The 17,436-nt window shown below is 33.0% G+C and overlaps 1 protein-coding gene across 6 annotated transcripts in view; it reads right to left on the bottom strand.

The window, feature by feature from the left end:
• The window catches only part of RIMS2 (regulating synaptic membrane exocytosis 2), a 599,507-nt gene that overhangs the window by 215,692 nt on the left and 366,379 nt on the right, over positions 1–17,436 (bottom strand). For all 6 annotated transcript variants that reach the window (XM_061123619.1, XM_061123620.1, XM_061123618.1 and 3 more), the window contains 2 exons: positions 15,050–15,206; positions 12,603–12,719 (listed from right to left, as the gene is read on the bottom strand). In XM_061123619.1, the coding sequence (XP_060979602.1) occupies positions 12,603–12,719; positions 15,050–15,206 (274 nt within the window). The remainder of the gene's footprint in view (positions 1–12,602; positions 12,720–15,049; positions 15,207–17,436) is intronic.

Here is a 17,436-nt window from a genome sequence, read left to right on the forward strand (position 1 = left end):
AAGGAAAATGCATGGCTGTTCAGCTGCAATATGTACAAAGGTACAGGGTTTAAACAAGATGAATTAAACATTATGGTAATAAATAAAGGAGAAAGGATAGCTGACTAGATGAGTTTTTGTATCTTCAATAATCCCCAGAATCTCATAGTGGACTGAAGTGGGAGTCAGAAGAACTAAGTAACTCAGAAAGTTAGCAGAGAGAAATAAATGATTAAAGTCACTTAAAAAAACAACAAATGAAGGAAATGTTAAGCTGAAAATTCAATACAGTATTTACTGTTTCTGTGGAATACAATACAAATGCAATAGGCAAGAAGCCTAGAGGTAGGTGAAAGAATATTAGCTATATATTCTGGTTCTTGGTATGGGTAGTAGATTCCTAAATGTTTATTTTACTACTATGCTTTGAAACACGCAGATATGCTTTTGTATGAATCAAACTAATAATAATAAAAGATAATATTATTGAAAGCAACTAAAGAACTACATTCTTACAATATCTATCCAATTTTTCCAGAGTAAGTATACACTAGACTCACAACTTTGAATCATTTAAGTGACGGCAAATCTTAGAGTAAGTTATTTGATAATTTGTTTTCTAAAACTGATTTTCATAACTGTGTTTTCCTTTAATATAAACATCAGTGATATTGTGTGCCCTGACTACAAACTAAATTATGGCACAAAAGACAATTCAGAAATCTCTTTCAAAATAGGCCAGCTAGGCTGAGGTTGAGAAACTGAGCAAGAATGTGAAATTGATAATCAACCTAGAGCTGTTCAAGGACTGGCTCTATCTATATTGGTTCACTGAAAGAATAAATAATAAGAAGCAATTTACTTATTGATAACTAAGAAAAATATAGGGCATAAAAAATTAATGTGATGCATGATTTTAATTTATATTTAAGTGGAAAGATACCAGCACAAGAATTCTATAGTCAATAATATCTCATTCATGTCACCCACCTTAAAAAAGGTCTTACCCAATTATAAGGATAGGTATATAACTATTTTTCACATTTTTGTAAGATACATGTATAATCACTGTAACCAAAAAAACAGTCTGAAAGTAATATACAGCAATAATAAAGATGACAAACACTAACAATAAAAAAAATGAAAATTATTTAGTATCAAAGCAAAATAATAGAAAAAGAGACTGAGAAAAGTAAAAGAAAATAAAACATAGCAATAACCACTACCGTACAGTAAACTGAACGCACTAAATTTCAGATACACGTACAGAAAGACATCACAAAACTTGAATTATTAGGAATTTATTGTTGATACTATCTCTTATGTTTCCTTCTATATTTGTCTAAATGAATTCAATCTTAGGTATTTACCCACTAGTTTCGATTATTTTTTCTAAGCTCTTTCATTATCAACTCTCAGTTAACTAAACTAATAGGATAAAAGTGGTCACAAAGAACCCAAATCACTCTGAAACTATAGTCAGAGTGAGTACAGCACATTAATTCCCTATCTGTATAGCTGAACCCACAACCACATTATCATTGCTGCTCTTTTCTCTGCCTACATGGCCTCAAAATGTCACTGAACTGGCTCAAATCCCTATAGCTACGTTTAGCCTTGAGAAACTGCAAGCTCCAGAGACCTTCTTTCCCTGCTAAATATCCTTCTAGGAATAACTAGAGAGGTAATCCTCCTTTCTGTTAAATGCCAGGTAATTTATATTTCTCTTCAATACCAAGGAGAATGGTGGTAGAGTAAAAATGAACAAGGATTTTCCCACAAACCCAGTATTCTCCAGGGATCCAGACTCATCTACTATAGCCAATGAGTAGATCACAGCCACCCTTGATAAAGTAACCATAAACCTGAGTTCAGCCTCATAAACCTCTGTCCAATCTAAGCACTTTTCAAAGGCTGATTTGGAGGGAGGTAGAAGTGGGTGGTTAGCATATGTACCACAATCAACTAGTGCTGTCTGAATGTCTATTCATGAACTCTCCAGAGGAAGATGAGCTGTCAACTGTATTAATTTTTTAAAATACTGTTATTCTACTTTTCCATGTAATGATTCAAAAGTAATTTCTGGTGAATTACATGTTTAGAATCATCACAGAGATGATCCCAGCCCATCAGGGGGAAGTTATATTTTTGACATTCTAATACAATAAATTGTTTATATATGCTTTATTTTCTACTTTTTTACAAGGATAATATTTCTATATTTCATCAGTATCCACAAACATATATATATGAAAAAATAGAAGTGAGTTAATATCAGTACACATGCAATTCTACGAACATACTCAATTGTAAGAAAAAAATACCTGCCATCCCTGTGATGATGTTCAATGCTCTGACTGTATCTGGAGCGAGGTAGAGTAAGAAAATGACTGCAAGCATGGCAGAAACAAGAATACAAATGAGACTCAGGAAAGAAATGAAGACAGTATAGTTTAATTTTTAAAAGTGAGATTCAAAAAAGATAAGCAGAGAGCAAGCAAAGCAAATGAAAATCGTTACTGAAAGTTTGCTCCTTCTTCCCAATGTCCATTGTGATACGGCAGTGCTAAAGGTTAAAATAGTCTAAATAGTCTAAAACAAAACACAACAAAAAGTAACAAATTGAGATTTAAACAAATAATATTTAAAAATAAAATCTTATCAATTATCACAAACATCTTCAGCACCATCTATAAAATGTATATAATACAGCTGCTTCCTCATTTTTGGGGAGGAAAGGTAGGAAAAGAAAAATAATAAAATAACCAGAAAGTTTGAGAAGAAAATATTAAAAGAGATAATTTCTAATACTTATCACACTTAGGGGATTTCATAAGGCAATTATTTTTTTTACAATCATTACTAATTAAAAGTAACTAAAAGTTTATAAAATTTCATTTAGTAGGGAATAAATTGAATACTTTGAATATTGCTTTATTTTGATATTACTTTATTTTGAATATTAATTATTTGAAATTAACTTTATTTGAATATTAACTTTATTTTTTAAATGTATTGGATGCTATTCCATTTTCCAGTCACTGTTTATTACATGTTCTGATTCTGCTGCACTTCATGCCTCATGACTTACCATAAGCCATCAAAGTAGTACATTTTCATTTTTACCCCTCTGTAGCTGATTCTCTTATTTCCATAGCACTAATATAACTTAAAAAATTTTTTTAACCTTCCATGTCAAAACACTTAATTTTGGCAGATTATCATTATGCTTCAGTAAAAAATGGAAGCCCACCTTGATCTCTCTCAACATCTCTAAAGAGGACATATACATTTGTATCTTCACTTGTCCTATTCTTCTCCAACAAAGGAAGAAATTCCTCTACTTGTAATCCTACTTCCCATATGGCCTGGCTTCATTCATTTTTGTCTCATGCCTTCCCTTCCACAATCACATTTAACTCTCAAAATAAAACTTCAGTAACTTTGCCTTCCTCTCTCTGTCTTTTTCATCATAAAACATCTTTTAGATGTATCTACAATTCTTGCCATCACTTTCTCATTTTTCAGTCATGCTTAAAGTTTACTGTAATTTGACTTCTGCCTCTACTATTCTCTTCAAGGTATTCTGTGAGTTTTATCTGTGAAATTCTAAAAAATCTTTTAGTTTCTTCTTGATCTTCATTATGCTCCATTTATCTACGGCTTTAGACACTGATTTTCAACCTCTATTTCTTGACACTCTCTTGGTTTTTGAAACACTGTTCTCTCAGGCTATTACAAATTTGTGTGTGAGCTCAGTCATGTCCAACTCTCTGCTACCCTATGGACTGTAGCCCACCAGGCTGCTCTGTCCATGGAACTTTCCAGGCAAGAGTACTGGAGTGGGTTGCCATTTCCTCTTCCAGGGGATCTTCCCAACCCAGGGATCGAACCCTTGTCTCTTGAGTCTCTTCCACTGGCAGGTGGATTCTTTAACAGTGTCTATTAACACTTAACTATGTGCCACATACTCCTTTAAGGTTTTGTCTATGTCTCACTTACTACTCATAACAACCCTTCGAGATGGGGTCTAGTATTCCCACAGACAGAGAAAACTCGTTGTGAGTGCTTGCAAACAGCGGTAAAGTAAGGAGCATAACTGGCTTTTAAACTCAGGGCTTCCTTCAGCCAAAACTCAGGCTCTTAACGTGTACACATTGGCCTGGTCTCCCGCCTACTGTTTCTTTATCCATTTCACTTACTGATTCCCTTTCTTTTATTCCTCAGAGGCAGTGGTCTCCCAAGATTTTTCCTTGACTTTCTTCATACTCAAACACATTCTTTCTGGATAACACTATTTGTTTTTATAGTGTAAATTCTCGCTTTGGTTTAACCTTGATTTTTCTTTGGGTTTCACATTCCCAGCAGCTTCCTGAGATCTCCACATGGCTGCTTGAGTGTCATGTAAGCATTTCAGAAAAACACATGAGACATGTAGGACACTGGCCAATTTGTACAAATGGGGCTGCAATTCTAAGAGAGCTGGAGCAGTAACTTTCCAACTTTCTTTTTAAGCAGAAAACCATTTGATTTTTCAAACAAAATTTATGTCAAACCAATATTTAGGAATCCAATAAAATCAGAATGGCACTGTCTACAGAGGGAGTAAGAAGCCTAGATCCTGTCCATTTGGCTTCATCCTTGCCTACAATAGCAGTCCTTCCCGTATCTTTAGCATCTAGAACTCTATCATTTTAAAGGGCCTCCTAGTAGTTAATTACAATTCTTTTTAAAAAAATTTTTTTAATTATAATTCTTTAATCCTCTTTGGAATTTAACATAATACTTCAGCTATTTGTTTTCTTGTAATCTCAGTTTCAACTGAGAATTTAAATATTTAATAAACCAAACTATAAAGTCTCAAAATTTAACTTATCCATTTTCCTTATTTTCTACATTCAATTGATTTATAACCATTGCTCATTCTAATGTCTAAATAACTCAGATTTATCCCTTGTTTTCCTTTTTCACTGCCATTATAAATCAGGCTTAACATGTCCAATGAAATAATCTCCTATTAAGTCTCCCTTCAGAACCCAACCCTCTCCCAATCCACCCTGCCTACAGAACTATATTTATAAATTATGATTCTGATCATGTACATTGCTCTAAATCCTTCAATTAATATCCATCTCAAAAAACAAGTACATATTCTTTAAAATGGTAAATGAACTAATTTCTAAGCTATATTCAATCTTCATCTCCTATTACTTTTCTTTTCCCATACCATCACTTTTTATCTAGGTACAGCAGACTACCTAAGATTGTCTAAATATATTCCATACTTTCAGGACTTTCAGACTAAGTTCATGCTCAACACTCATGCTCAACACTCTGCCAAGAATGTCCTATCCAAAATTCCCTCTCTGTCTCCACTTCATTGCCTTTCAAAATTCTACTATTTTTTAAAGTCCAGCTTCTCTTAGAAGCTCTTTCCAATAGATGCAAGCAAGTAATTTCCTCTCCAACCTGTTCTAATACTATTAGGCTTAGGCCTCATGGTCTTTTACATTTTATAACTAGTTACTATATTGTATAATTACTTGGTATAATCAATTGCATCACGTGCTTATCTAGAGCAGGATAATGCCTACTCTAAATCTTTGTGCAGAATGCCTAACCCACTCAATAAATACATTTTTGAGTTGAACTCAAAAGTAAAGCAGAATTATGATCTTTTCATGTGGAACCTACTGTTTAAAGAGAGCAGTCATTCATATAATCCCAGAAACACTCTAGAACTGTAAACAGAAGATTAAAAACCTATGCAGTATAAGAAATAAGGAAAACAGTATCAAAAAGAGATTTTTCTGGCTTTACAAAGAGTAGAAAGAATACCCAACAGTAGTGATGCTGGGATTTACTGCATTAAAAAGGAATAGACTGTCTCTGAAAATTACTTAAGGGTAACAAAAATGTGTAAAATTCAAAGTCGTTAAAATATTCATATTCATAGAACATATATATATAATCACCCAACTTTTAATATTTTCCTTGAGAAGGCTTATAATTAATTTCATCTCTGTAAAGCCAAAGAAAAGACTATACAGGAATCATCATCATCACGCAACAGTTTGTTTTATTTCCCTTTTTGTGTTGGTGAATTTTATGTATCACCTTAACTGGCCAAGGGGTGCTCACCTTAAACATTATTTCTGGGAATGTATGTAAAGGTATCTCAGGATGAGATTCTCATTTGATTCAGTGGAATCAGTACATTGCCCACTCCAGTGTGGGTGGATATCAGGCGTGAGCCTGACATCTCACAGCTCTCTGGCCCTCTGACTGAGATTGATCAATATACCACTGGCTCACCCAGTTCTCAGGCCTTTGTACTCTGACTGAATTACACCACCATCTCACAAGTCTCCAGCGTGCAGACAGCAGATGGTAGACCTTTTCAGCTTGTATAATCACGTGAGCCAACTCCTCATAATAAATCTATCACCTATATATTTATCTATCTATTATCAGTTTCTCTCTATCCAGCCTAAAAATTTTGTTCCTCTGGAGAACAGGGACTATATACTTTTCCATAGACATGTTATACCTCTTAACCTAATCTGGTCATGATTCCCCTTGGAGTAAAAGCACAAACATGCATCTGTGAATATTACAGAAATTAACCATACTATTTTAGTAAGTCCCCTAAAATTCACTAAGATACAGAGGTCATTTGCTACATCCACTTAAAGCAATTTAAAAACATTTTATTTACACTTCTCCATTAAAGCATGCTTACTTTTCTCCCCAAATTAATGGACAGTATAAAATCTATGCAATAAATACTGTCCTAAATATACGTGAGGAGTTAAAGTTATTTTAAATATTGCATTTAATCCAATTTATTTGAAATTTTTAAAAAATTGAGCAGAACTTTAACTCAGTGCAAAAGAATAAAACAGGAAACCAAAACACGGCTCAAATTTTTTTTTTTTGGTCTAACCCCCTTTACTTTTTTAAAACAAAATTACATTTATTTATTTTTAATTGAAGGGTAACTGCTCTACAATATTGTGTTGGTTTCTGCCAAACACCAATATGAATCAACCACAGGTATACTATGTCCCCTCCCTTTTGAACCTCCCTCCCGCCCCTCTGGGGTGTTACAGAGCCCCAGATTGAGTTACCTGAGTCACACAGCAAATTTGCATTGGCTATATATTTTACATGTGGTAATGTGTATGTTTCCATGTTAAGCTCTTCATACATCCCACCCTCTCCTTCCTCCCACCACCCCCGTGTCCATAAGTCTGTTCTCTGGGATTTACTGCATTTACTGCATTTACTGCAGAGTCTCCACTGCTGCTCTGCAAATAGGTTAAACAGTAGGTCTTTCTAGATTCAATATATATGCATTGATATACAATATTTGTTTTTCTCTTTCTGACTTACTTCACTCTATGTAATAGGCTCTAGGTTCAACCACCTCATTAGAACTAACTCAAATGTGTTCCTTTTTATGTCTGAGTAACATTCCATTGTATATATGTACCACAGCTTCTTTATCCATTCATCTGTCGATGGACATCTAGGTTGCTTCCATGTTCTAGCTACTGTAAACAGTGCTGCAATGAATATTGGGGTACATGTGTCTTTTTCAATTTTGGTTTCCTCAGGGCATATGCCTAGGAGTGGGATTGCTGGGCCAATGCAGCAATTGCATTGGTTTTATTCCTTATTTTTTAAGGAATCTCCATACTGTCTTCCATAGTGGCTGTATCAATTTACATTACCCCTCAACAGTGCAAGAATGTCCCCTTTTCTCCACACTCTCTCCAGCACTTATTGCTTGTAGATTTTTTTTGATGATGGCCATTCTGACTGGTGTGAGGTGATCTCTCATTGTAGTTTTGATTTGCATTTCTCTAGTAATGAGCGATGTTGAGCATCTTTTCATGTGTTTACTACCTATCTGTTTGTCATCTTTGGAGAAATGTCTGTTTAGGTCTTTTGCCCACTTTTTGATTGGATTGTTTGTTTTTCTGGTATTAAGGTGTATGAGCTGCTTGTATATTTTGGAAATTAATCCATTGTCATAAAATGTGACTAAATTTTAAAAAAAAGATTAAAAAAGGAACTTACAGATTCTCAAATCCTGATAAAACATTTGACTATTCAAAGAACTAAAAAAAAGATTACTGATCTAATTTCCTGACACACTTAGATTCTTACTAAGAAATTTAATTTTTGAAGATAAAATAAAATTATATTTATAATGAATTATCTTTCCATTGTATTTCATTAGCCTGAATGTTCCCTTTTCAGTTCAGTTCAGTTCAGTTCGGTCGCTCAGTCATGTCTGATGCTTTGCATCTATCCAGAAAGAAAAACACCAATACAGTATACGAACCCATGTTCCCTTTTAGGAACTACCAGATACACAAAAAGGACTGTAAAAAAGAGGAGATAAAAATCTCACTCTTAAGTAATCTGCAGATTTTGAAAGCTAAATTTCCAACAATCTGAATTTAATACCAAACTTTCCACTCTGTCTCTGACATTGTTACTGTTTTGATACTTTATAGTTCCTAAAATACACTATGATTTAAAAAGTAAAAATATAACCCTGAAATATAATAAATAAAAAGTTGCGTTAATTTATAGGATGAGTTTTCTTTTTCATTTACTTTCTCTATGTTTTCAAACTTTCAGAGTTGTATTTCTCTCATAGCTGATAACTGAAATGGTTTGGTAATTTCTGGTAGCTGACAGCCTGTTAAAGAATAGAGAAACAGTATGTGTTTGAAGCATTTCAGAAATTCATATAATAGGGCAAATATGCCCTATTCTATAAAATATCATCAAATATAAATGCATTAATTGAATGAAGAGAAGAAAAAAGTTTATGAAGTAATATATCTTCTGCCAGTATTATTTTCTCCCTTATTATGCTGAAAAGTATACTCTATGGAATTAAATGCAACCAATATATTTCAGTCTCTACGATAGACATAAAAAATGTGTACTATAAGATATCTATGACATATTATAGAAATAGCATCTAGTACTCTATACTTATTCTAGTAGTAAATTAACTCCTATAAAAAATAAGGTCTTGAAATGATTTCTAATACTAAAGTCACATAGTTTGCTCCAGAATATGATGTTCCTAGTTGTGGTAGTTACCAGGATTTACCAGAGAAATAATGATACAAAAAGGTAGGAGGAATGAAGAGAAGACGACTATTACATTAATCATTTTTATTTAATATCGCTGTATGGAAGTTTCTGAATTACTTGTAATAAACCTTCTTTCTTTTCAAAAGAGAAAAGGAATTTGACTGGTACTAATAAAATAAGATGTGCAGAGAAATAAAGATCCACTCAAAATTCTATCTATAATTCTTCTTATATTATCTATAAGAAAAGGATATCTCTTTCTTAAACCACTTAAGTTTAAACAAGTGTGTGTGTGCATGCTTAAGTTGCATCAGTTGTTGTCTGACTCTTTGTGATGCTAGGGACTGTAGTCCAACAGGCTCCCTTGTCCATGGGGTTCTCCAGGCAAGAATACTGGAGTGGGTTACCATATCCTCCTTCAGGGGATCTTCCTAATGCAGGGATCAAACGTGTCTCTTACGTCTCCTGCATTGGCAGGCGGGTTCTCTACTACTAGCACCACCTGGGAAGCCCAACCAGGTACTATAAATTAATGTCATATAGTATCATTTATTGGGGCTTCCCTGGTGTCTCAGACAATAAAGAATCCACCCACAATGCGGGAGACTGGGGTTCGATCCTTGGGTCAGGAATATCCCATGGAGAAGGGAATGGCTACCAATACCATATTCTAGCCTGGAGAATCTCATGGACAGAGGAGCCTCGCAAGTCACAGTCCATGGGGTTGTATTATTTATCACTCAACATGGCTGATATAAAAGCCATTATCTTTTTTTTTTTAAGCTATTGTCTTTATTCACAATTTTCTAGTATGTCCCCTAGTCCTTCATCCTTCTTACTGGGTCTTTCTGATAGTATATGTATATTCTGCCTCTGTATCTTTTGTTGTTGCCTAAATAAACATGCTCATTTTTCAAGGTCCAAAACATATCCTACATCCTCTACAAGCCACTTCAAAAAAACAACTGAATTGACTTGACTTCTCTTTTCTCTGCCTAATTGATGAGCACATTAAAATGTAAATTATTTATAAGCTAAAAGATTCTTTTAAAATGTTAAGAGGTACTTTTTTTGAGTACATACCATTCAATTGGTAGCACTGTTTCACTTAATCTACCCAACAACCCTATAAAGTTGGTATTAATATTCTAATTTTATAGATAAGGAAATCAAATCAAAGATACACAGCGATCAGTTGTTAAAAAATCTAAATTCAAGCCCAATTGCCATTTGGTTCCAAATCCCATGAAAAAGAATACATTTCATGAAATATTCTAGTCCAGTGTGTCAACTCTTACTGAAAAGCAAGATTAATGCACTACTCAAAATAACTAAATTTTACTTATCATCTCAAAGGAAATTCTTTTTTAGGCTTTTAAATCAACAGTATTATTTATCAACTCTATAAAATGCAGTTCATGAAAATTCACTATAGGAGGAGTATTCTTACCATCTATTATAAATAGTACATAAAAATAACAATGCCTTCATGCCTTCATATGCATTCTATTATTTAAAATCTTTTAGAATATTAGGATAAAACAGAAATTAAGAACCCATTGTTTAATAATGTGATAGACTATTTACATGGATAATACTGTGCTTTTCATTTTTTATTCCTCATGTAATGAATGATTGCAAAAATACTCAAAATTAATATAGAAATGGTTTTACAGACCTATTTAAATGAAATTCTATTTTATTTATTTCTAAAAGGATTTAAAACAGCTCACAATGAAGAGCAATTATGATTTGATAATGTAAAAGACTAAAACAGTAATGAAATCATGTGGATCAATTTCCCCACAAAATCTCTGAATTACTTGAATGTTTTTGCTAAATTAAAAGATTCATAATGTTATAAAGTAAACAAAAAATATGACATTTCAATTATGACTAATTCAAATATTAACTATTACCAGGGGTTGACTAGCACTTTTCAGGTAATTAATCTTAGGGCTCTTTGTCTCAAAATGTCAATAATATGTGCTTGTCATGACAGTGACTATTTTTGTTTATAATTCTGGAGGTCAATTTTATTCTGTTCTTCCCTGCAAGATTTAGACCAGACCATATTGCCTTCAGAGAACATATCTAGTTCATTTTACATAAACTTGGAGGATTTAAAGTCATTTCAGACTTTCCTCCCTCAACACCTGCTTAACATGCCTTCAATGAACAAGGAGTTTATGAATTACTACCTGAAATAATTCAAGAAATTATCAATTTTAAAAAATTCTACTAAGTAATGAAAAACTCATTCATCCACCCTAATATGATGCGTTTCTAATCATTCTAATATAGTTACCTTTCACTATTATTGTACTTGATAAGTATCCATTTCTGCAGGTAACATGCCTATAATTACTTTAAAGACACAAACCCCTATGAAAAAGTCAAATAAATGAAAAATAAATAAAACACTACACTTTCATTTGACACTAAGATATCAATTTATTCACTTCCTATTTCTTCTTAGATCTCAGACACAAAAGCCAATAGTTGATTGACACTATTGAAGACTAAGATATTCCCTATATTTCTTTTGGAAAAGTGTACTCCAACACAGTGCTATAAGCATGAACTCAGTTAGATTTAGACAAAACAATTAAATGTATAAGTATTGACAAAAAAATTTCATATCAATTGATTGAATCTCCACCCTTCCCTCCAGTGTTTTTACTAAAATTAGTTTAGGATGCATATAAAGAGATTTGTGAGTTCCCTTGTTATTTCATCATAATATTCTCTGAACAGTAAATTAAGCTTTCTATTCTAATCCTTATCTTAAACCCACTTGGTAGTTTTTGGGAAATACCATAGCATTTTTCATTTCATATATAATCAAATCATATACTAGAGGATTAATCAATTAGCTTGTTAAAAAAATTAGTAGTAATTAACGTTATGTACTGAAACATGCCTAAGTATATCACATTTAATAGAGAAGTCTTCCAAGCACAGCAGTCAAGAAGTATAATTCTTTAAGCTGTTTAAAAGGTTTACTGAAAGCCATGAGGAAAAACCTCTTCATGAATCAGTTTTTCTGTCTGTTTAAACAAATCAGACTTGTCTCAACATGACTAAAAAGTCATATTGATTTACCAGATGAATGTAAAAGACTTTAAATCTACTGTCTCATGAAAGTATTTTTCAATATAATAATTGGTTATGATAAAGTAAAAATAATAAAACATCCTGTCTTCCTTATGATTATCATTATAATTTCATGTGCAAGTTCACCAACTTAACTGGCTTGATTTAACAAAGTACCAAAACTGCAAGAGCAAAATGAATTGTTTTTCTTAGCAAACAAAAGGTTGTTTTTTGTTTAATTTTTTAAAATGATGTGACAGTCATAAGAATTAATGTAGATATTGTAAACGAAGCACATGGTTTCAAAAACTAAGATAAGAAATACCCAAGTTCAGGATGAAAACATTTTATGGTAATCTTTATAATCTTTATAATATGGTCTCACAGTATTTGATTAAATTTACCTGTCTCTATCTGGAGAATAATGGTCATCCATGACACGATGTCTGTCCATTCGGCTAACTGTATTATAATGTCCTGTAGCAGAGCGTGTCCCTCGAAGTCCCTGTTCCACATTTCGACTGAAATAGCAAGATCCATTAAATATCTTAATAAACCACAATCATATATTATACTAAAAGATGAAGTTTTTTAATAAAGATAGCAGAAAAAGACAAAAGATCACTGCAATGTCAACCTCAAGATTTTTGCTTTGTTTTAACTAACTGCACTTCTAATTAATGTATAGATTTCACCTGGAGATTGACAATAAAATTAGGAGATTGCTGCTGTAACAGAGGTGTGTGCCTGCTAAATTGCTTCAGTCCTTTCCAGCTCTTTGTGACTCCACGGACTGTAGCCCTCCAGCTTCCTCTGTCCATGGGATTTTCCAAGCAAAAATACCGGAATGGGTTGCCATTTCTTCCTCCAGGGGATCTTTCAGAGCCAGAGATGGAAGCCGGATCTCTTACCTCTCCTATGTCTCCTACACTGGTAGGCAGGTACCCACTAGTGCCACACAGGAAGCCATAACAGAGGTACGACATAAAATTAAGGTAATGTCAATGGGAATGAAGACAAGGATTATGAAACCTATTAATGGTTGACTCCCAGGTGTATCAGAGAAGGCAACGGCAACTCACTCCAGTACTCTTGCCTGGAAAATCCCATGGATGGAGGAGCCTAGTAGGCTGCCATCTATGGGGTCGCACAGAGTCGGACATGACTGAAGCGATTTAGCAGCAGCAGCCGCAGCCCAGGTGTATAGTAGTGATAATAAAATATGAAATATAGGAGGAAGTATAGATTTGTGTGAAGAAAATGAGTTCAGCATGTTGCTTATACACCATGTTGCTTATAGATGGCTTATTGGCCATCTTACTTTAGGGATAATAATTGTTTATATTTTTAATCTAAACTGATGTTTTTATAACCAATCAATGACTATTTTTTTAAGCTACCATTCTTGGTCTGGGTTGTTTACTAATCTTACAGGCTTCCCTCAGAGCTCAGTCAGTAAAGAGTCTGCCTGCAATGCAGGAGACCTGGGTTCGACTTCTGGGTTGGGAAGATCCCCTGGAGGAGGGAATGGCAACCCACTCCAGTATTCTTGCCTAGAGTAACCCATGGAGAGAGGAGCCTGGCAGACTACAGTCTATGGGGTCCCAAGAGTTGGACATGACTGAGTGACTAAGCACATTCTTTCTCATGATGGAATAAACCTTCTACACAAGCTCCTGCTGCTATAGACTTTCTGTTAAGTGCAGGTCAATCTAATTTAAAATTCATGCCTATTTTCTACTGGTGTGTTCAAATATTCATTCTTTGATAAGTCAAGAATTCTTTTTTTTTTTTTTATGAGGGAGGGCTTAATTTACTAAAACTACAAATTTAAAATCTTATTTTCTCTTGCACTTTAAATTTCACATTACAAGTCTTATTATTCTACTGATAGGTCTACCACATTTAAACAGTTACTTTTCAGAATACTTTTAATAATTTTAGTCCCATTTACAAACTTACCTGAATCTTACAATGTTTTAAACTATGTTTATAAATTTAATATATTAAATTTTCTCTTTAATTAATTGTCTAAATAAACATTTAAGTACTTAATATCCTTATAATTAAATAAGTTAAATTTATAAATATAATAAATCTTGTTCTCTTAGACAGTCTAATGCCATGTATAAAATTAAGATGACAACCTAAAATTCTAAGTCTAAATGTCTAAAACTAACTCAATAACTCATTTAAAATAAGTGTTCTAAGATTGTCAATCTAAGGGTTCAAATTGCCTTAAACATTGCAAGTATATAAAATGTGAAATTATGTACATATTTCCTGTTCAGAAACATTATTTCCTTGATTCTTACTCCAGTAAGCCTTTCTATAACTTAACTGGATTGATTCGGAAATATTATTTCCATGGTTCTTACTCCAATAAGCGTTTCTAACTTAACTGGATTGATCTAAGTTTTCCTCTAAATGTAAGACCTGGAATTGCAGATTTCCAAGCAATTCTTCCCACTGCTTATGCATTTCCTTTTAGTCTTCTCATGATTGTTCTTAATTGTATTGCTCCAACAAATGTTTATTTTTTCCTATTTCTTAAAATGTCAATATCATTCATGAGTACAATTAGTTGAGTCTAACTAGATCTGCTCAATATATATATGAGACTGGAATTAAGTTTATGACTATGAACTTATAATAAAATCATATTTGGGTCATCCAAAATTACAAAGTAGCCCATGTTTCGTATTACTCTCATTATATAGACTACTGACTAGCACATATGTTTTTCCCTAAATAACTTTTTTCTATAAGAACCTATCTTTTAAAATTTCGAATAATATTTTAAGATAAATAGGCTTATAGTATCATCCTATAAAATGTTATGCTGTCTTACCTCTGTGGAGGAGGGACACTGGGTGACCAAGATCTAGTCCTTCCTATAACATCTACTCGGTGCGGAGACCCTGATGGTGAACAGTGGTTTGATGACATTACTTGTTCTGGCACTGACAATGTTGAGCTTTGAAGATCTCGACCATTGTGTCGATAATCTAAAGGTGGAAATATTAAGATTACAGTTACCCACACACTAAGATTTTTAGTATTTTATAATTTACTGAAAAACATAAAATGTTAGTGAAAGGCTTTAAATATAGTAAATGTAAAGTATAACGTATAAAGCACAATGCTAACATAAAATAATATGTTATAAACACTTAAACTGAGAAGGAATGACAAATATTCAAATATTTAGACAGCTACTATGTTCACTTTTTTACACAGTAATCTTCAATAAAAGAATTACGCTTATTCTAAAGACATTTTCATCTCTTCATTGACCAGAAGAGCTTCAAATAGTTCTCAACAACTATAAATATTTAGAATAATTAACCTGATAAAAAGTTCCTACTTTCTATAGTGCATGCATGTTCAGTTGCTTAAGATGTGTCCAGCTCTTTGCAACCCCATGTACTGTAGCCTGCCAGGCTCCTCTGTCTATGGGATTTTCCAAGCAAGAATGGTAAAGTTGGCTCAGTTGGTAAAGAATCTGCCTGTAATGTAGGAGACCCAGGTTAGATCCCTGGTTTGGGAAGATACCCTGGAGAAGGAAATGGCAACCCACTCCAGTATTCTTGTCTGAAGAATTCCATGGACAGAGGAGCCAGGCAGGCTACAGTCCATGGGATTGCAAAGAGTTGGACATGACTGTGTGACTAACTTTCACTTTCAGGCAAGAATACTGGAGTGGGTTGCCATGCCTTCCTCCAGGTGATCTTCCCAAACCAGGGATCAAACCTGAGTCTCCTGTTTCTCCTGCATTGGCAAGTTGGTTCTTTACCCACTGAGCAACCTGGGAAGCCCAATGTCTATAGTCTATATAGATATTTCTTTAAGAAATAAACAATATTAGAAAGCATTCTGAATATCATTTGAAGTAAATATTTAAACTTTAATTCCACATATTTGAAGTTATCTCAAAAATTACACTTGATTTCAAAATAGCAACACAGAGGATATTATATAGCAGTATATTTTTCTACAATGGATTATTGAATGAATCATCATATAGCAAAAAAATTACTACTACTGAGACAAGAAACAATGATGTTTTATGGTGGTTAAACAATAATGAGCCCAGGATAAACACTTTGTATTGTGTAGGCTTGAGAAATAATATTCTGCAATAGCAAAGATTATTCCAGAAAGTAGTAACCCAAATAATGAATGATTCCTAAAAAAATTTTTTTCAAAAGGTATATTCTTTAACAAAATGGAAAAAAATAACATGATTTTTTTTTGCCATCCTGGAAGTAGAAAATAAAAGAACTGAGATATGCCCCAAATGACATCAAGACAAAGAGCTTTAATGACCTGAAGAAGAATATTTTGGGTAAAAAAATCTGATGTGGCTAGATATTTAATAAAGAGAAGAAGTTGAAAAGTCAATTAATAAAATAACAGAATACAAGTAGGGGAAAATGCTAACAATCTCCAAGCAACTTATGATGAGAAATATGACTTTACTAAGATTTAATTGAAAAATGATAAAACATGAAAAATATTTTTGCAGTCTTAGTGAATTAATATATTATTCACCTTAGTGCAAAAAATAAAGGCTAAAAGGATAGTATTGATTTTTTTAAATGTAGTAAACTGATAGCAAACAAACTGACTCACACTCTATCAAAATTTGTCCAACAAAAATTACCAGTCACTGATGCCATTGTAGCATGTCTACATACAACAGAACATAAAGATTTTGTTCATGATAAAATTGGATATGCTTATGAAATTTGCTAGGCTAATTAAACTTCAAGCAGAAAAGAATCAAACATTTTATAATAGAGTATATTATATGTAAAAACATTCCAAAAATGTATTAAAAATAGCTATTTAGCTAAATTATTAAATCATCAGACAAATTTCTAGCTATAAGTGAGGCAGTATTTTAAAACTACAATATCACAATTTCAAAATGCAGCTGTAACTGATACTTAATGTAACAACAATGAACAAAACTCTTTAAAAGTGCATTCAAATATTTGATACATGTGGCTGTTTGTGATAGTAAAAACATATTTTCCACACTGTGAGTAAAATATAAAGAAGCGTTAGTTAAACAGTAACTTCTCAAACTTATAATGAAATCCTTATTATTTAGTAATTTAAAAATAGAATATTGGTAAGTACTTATGAGACATCTTTCAGTAAGAATATTCAATCTAACAATCCATACAGGTATTCCAGCAACTGGAATCATTTAGTTTAAACTGCCGTAAG

This window comes from Dama dama, chromosome 21 (genome assembly GCF_033118175.1).
Source record: "Dama dama isolate Ldn47 chromosome 21, ASM3311817v1, whole genome shotgun sequence".
Taxonomy (NCBI): domain Eukaryota; kingdom Metazoa; phylum Chordata; class Mammalia; order Artiodactyla; family Cervidae; genus Dama; species Dama dama.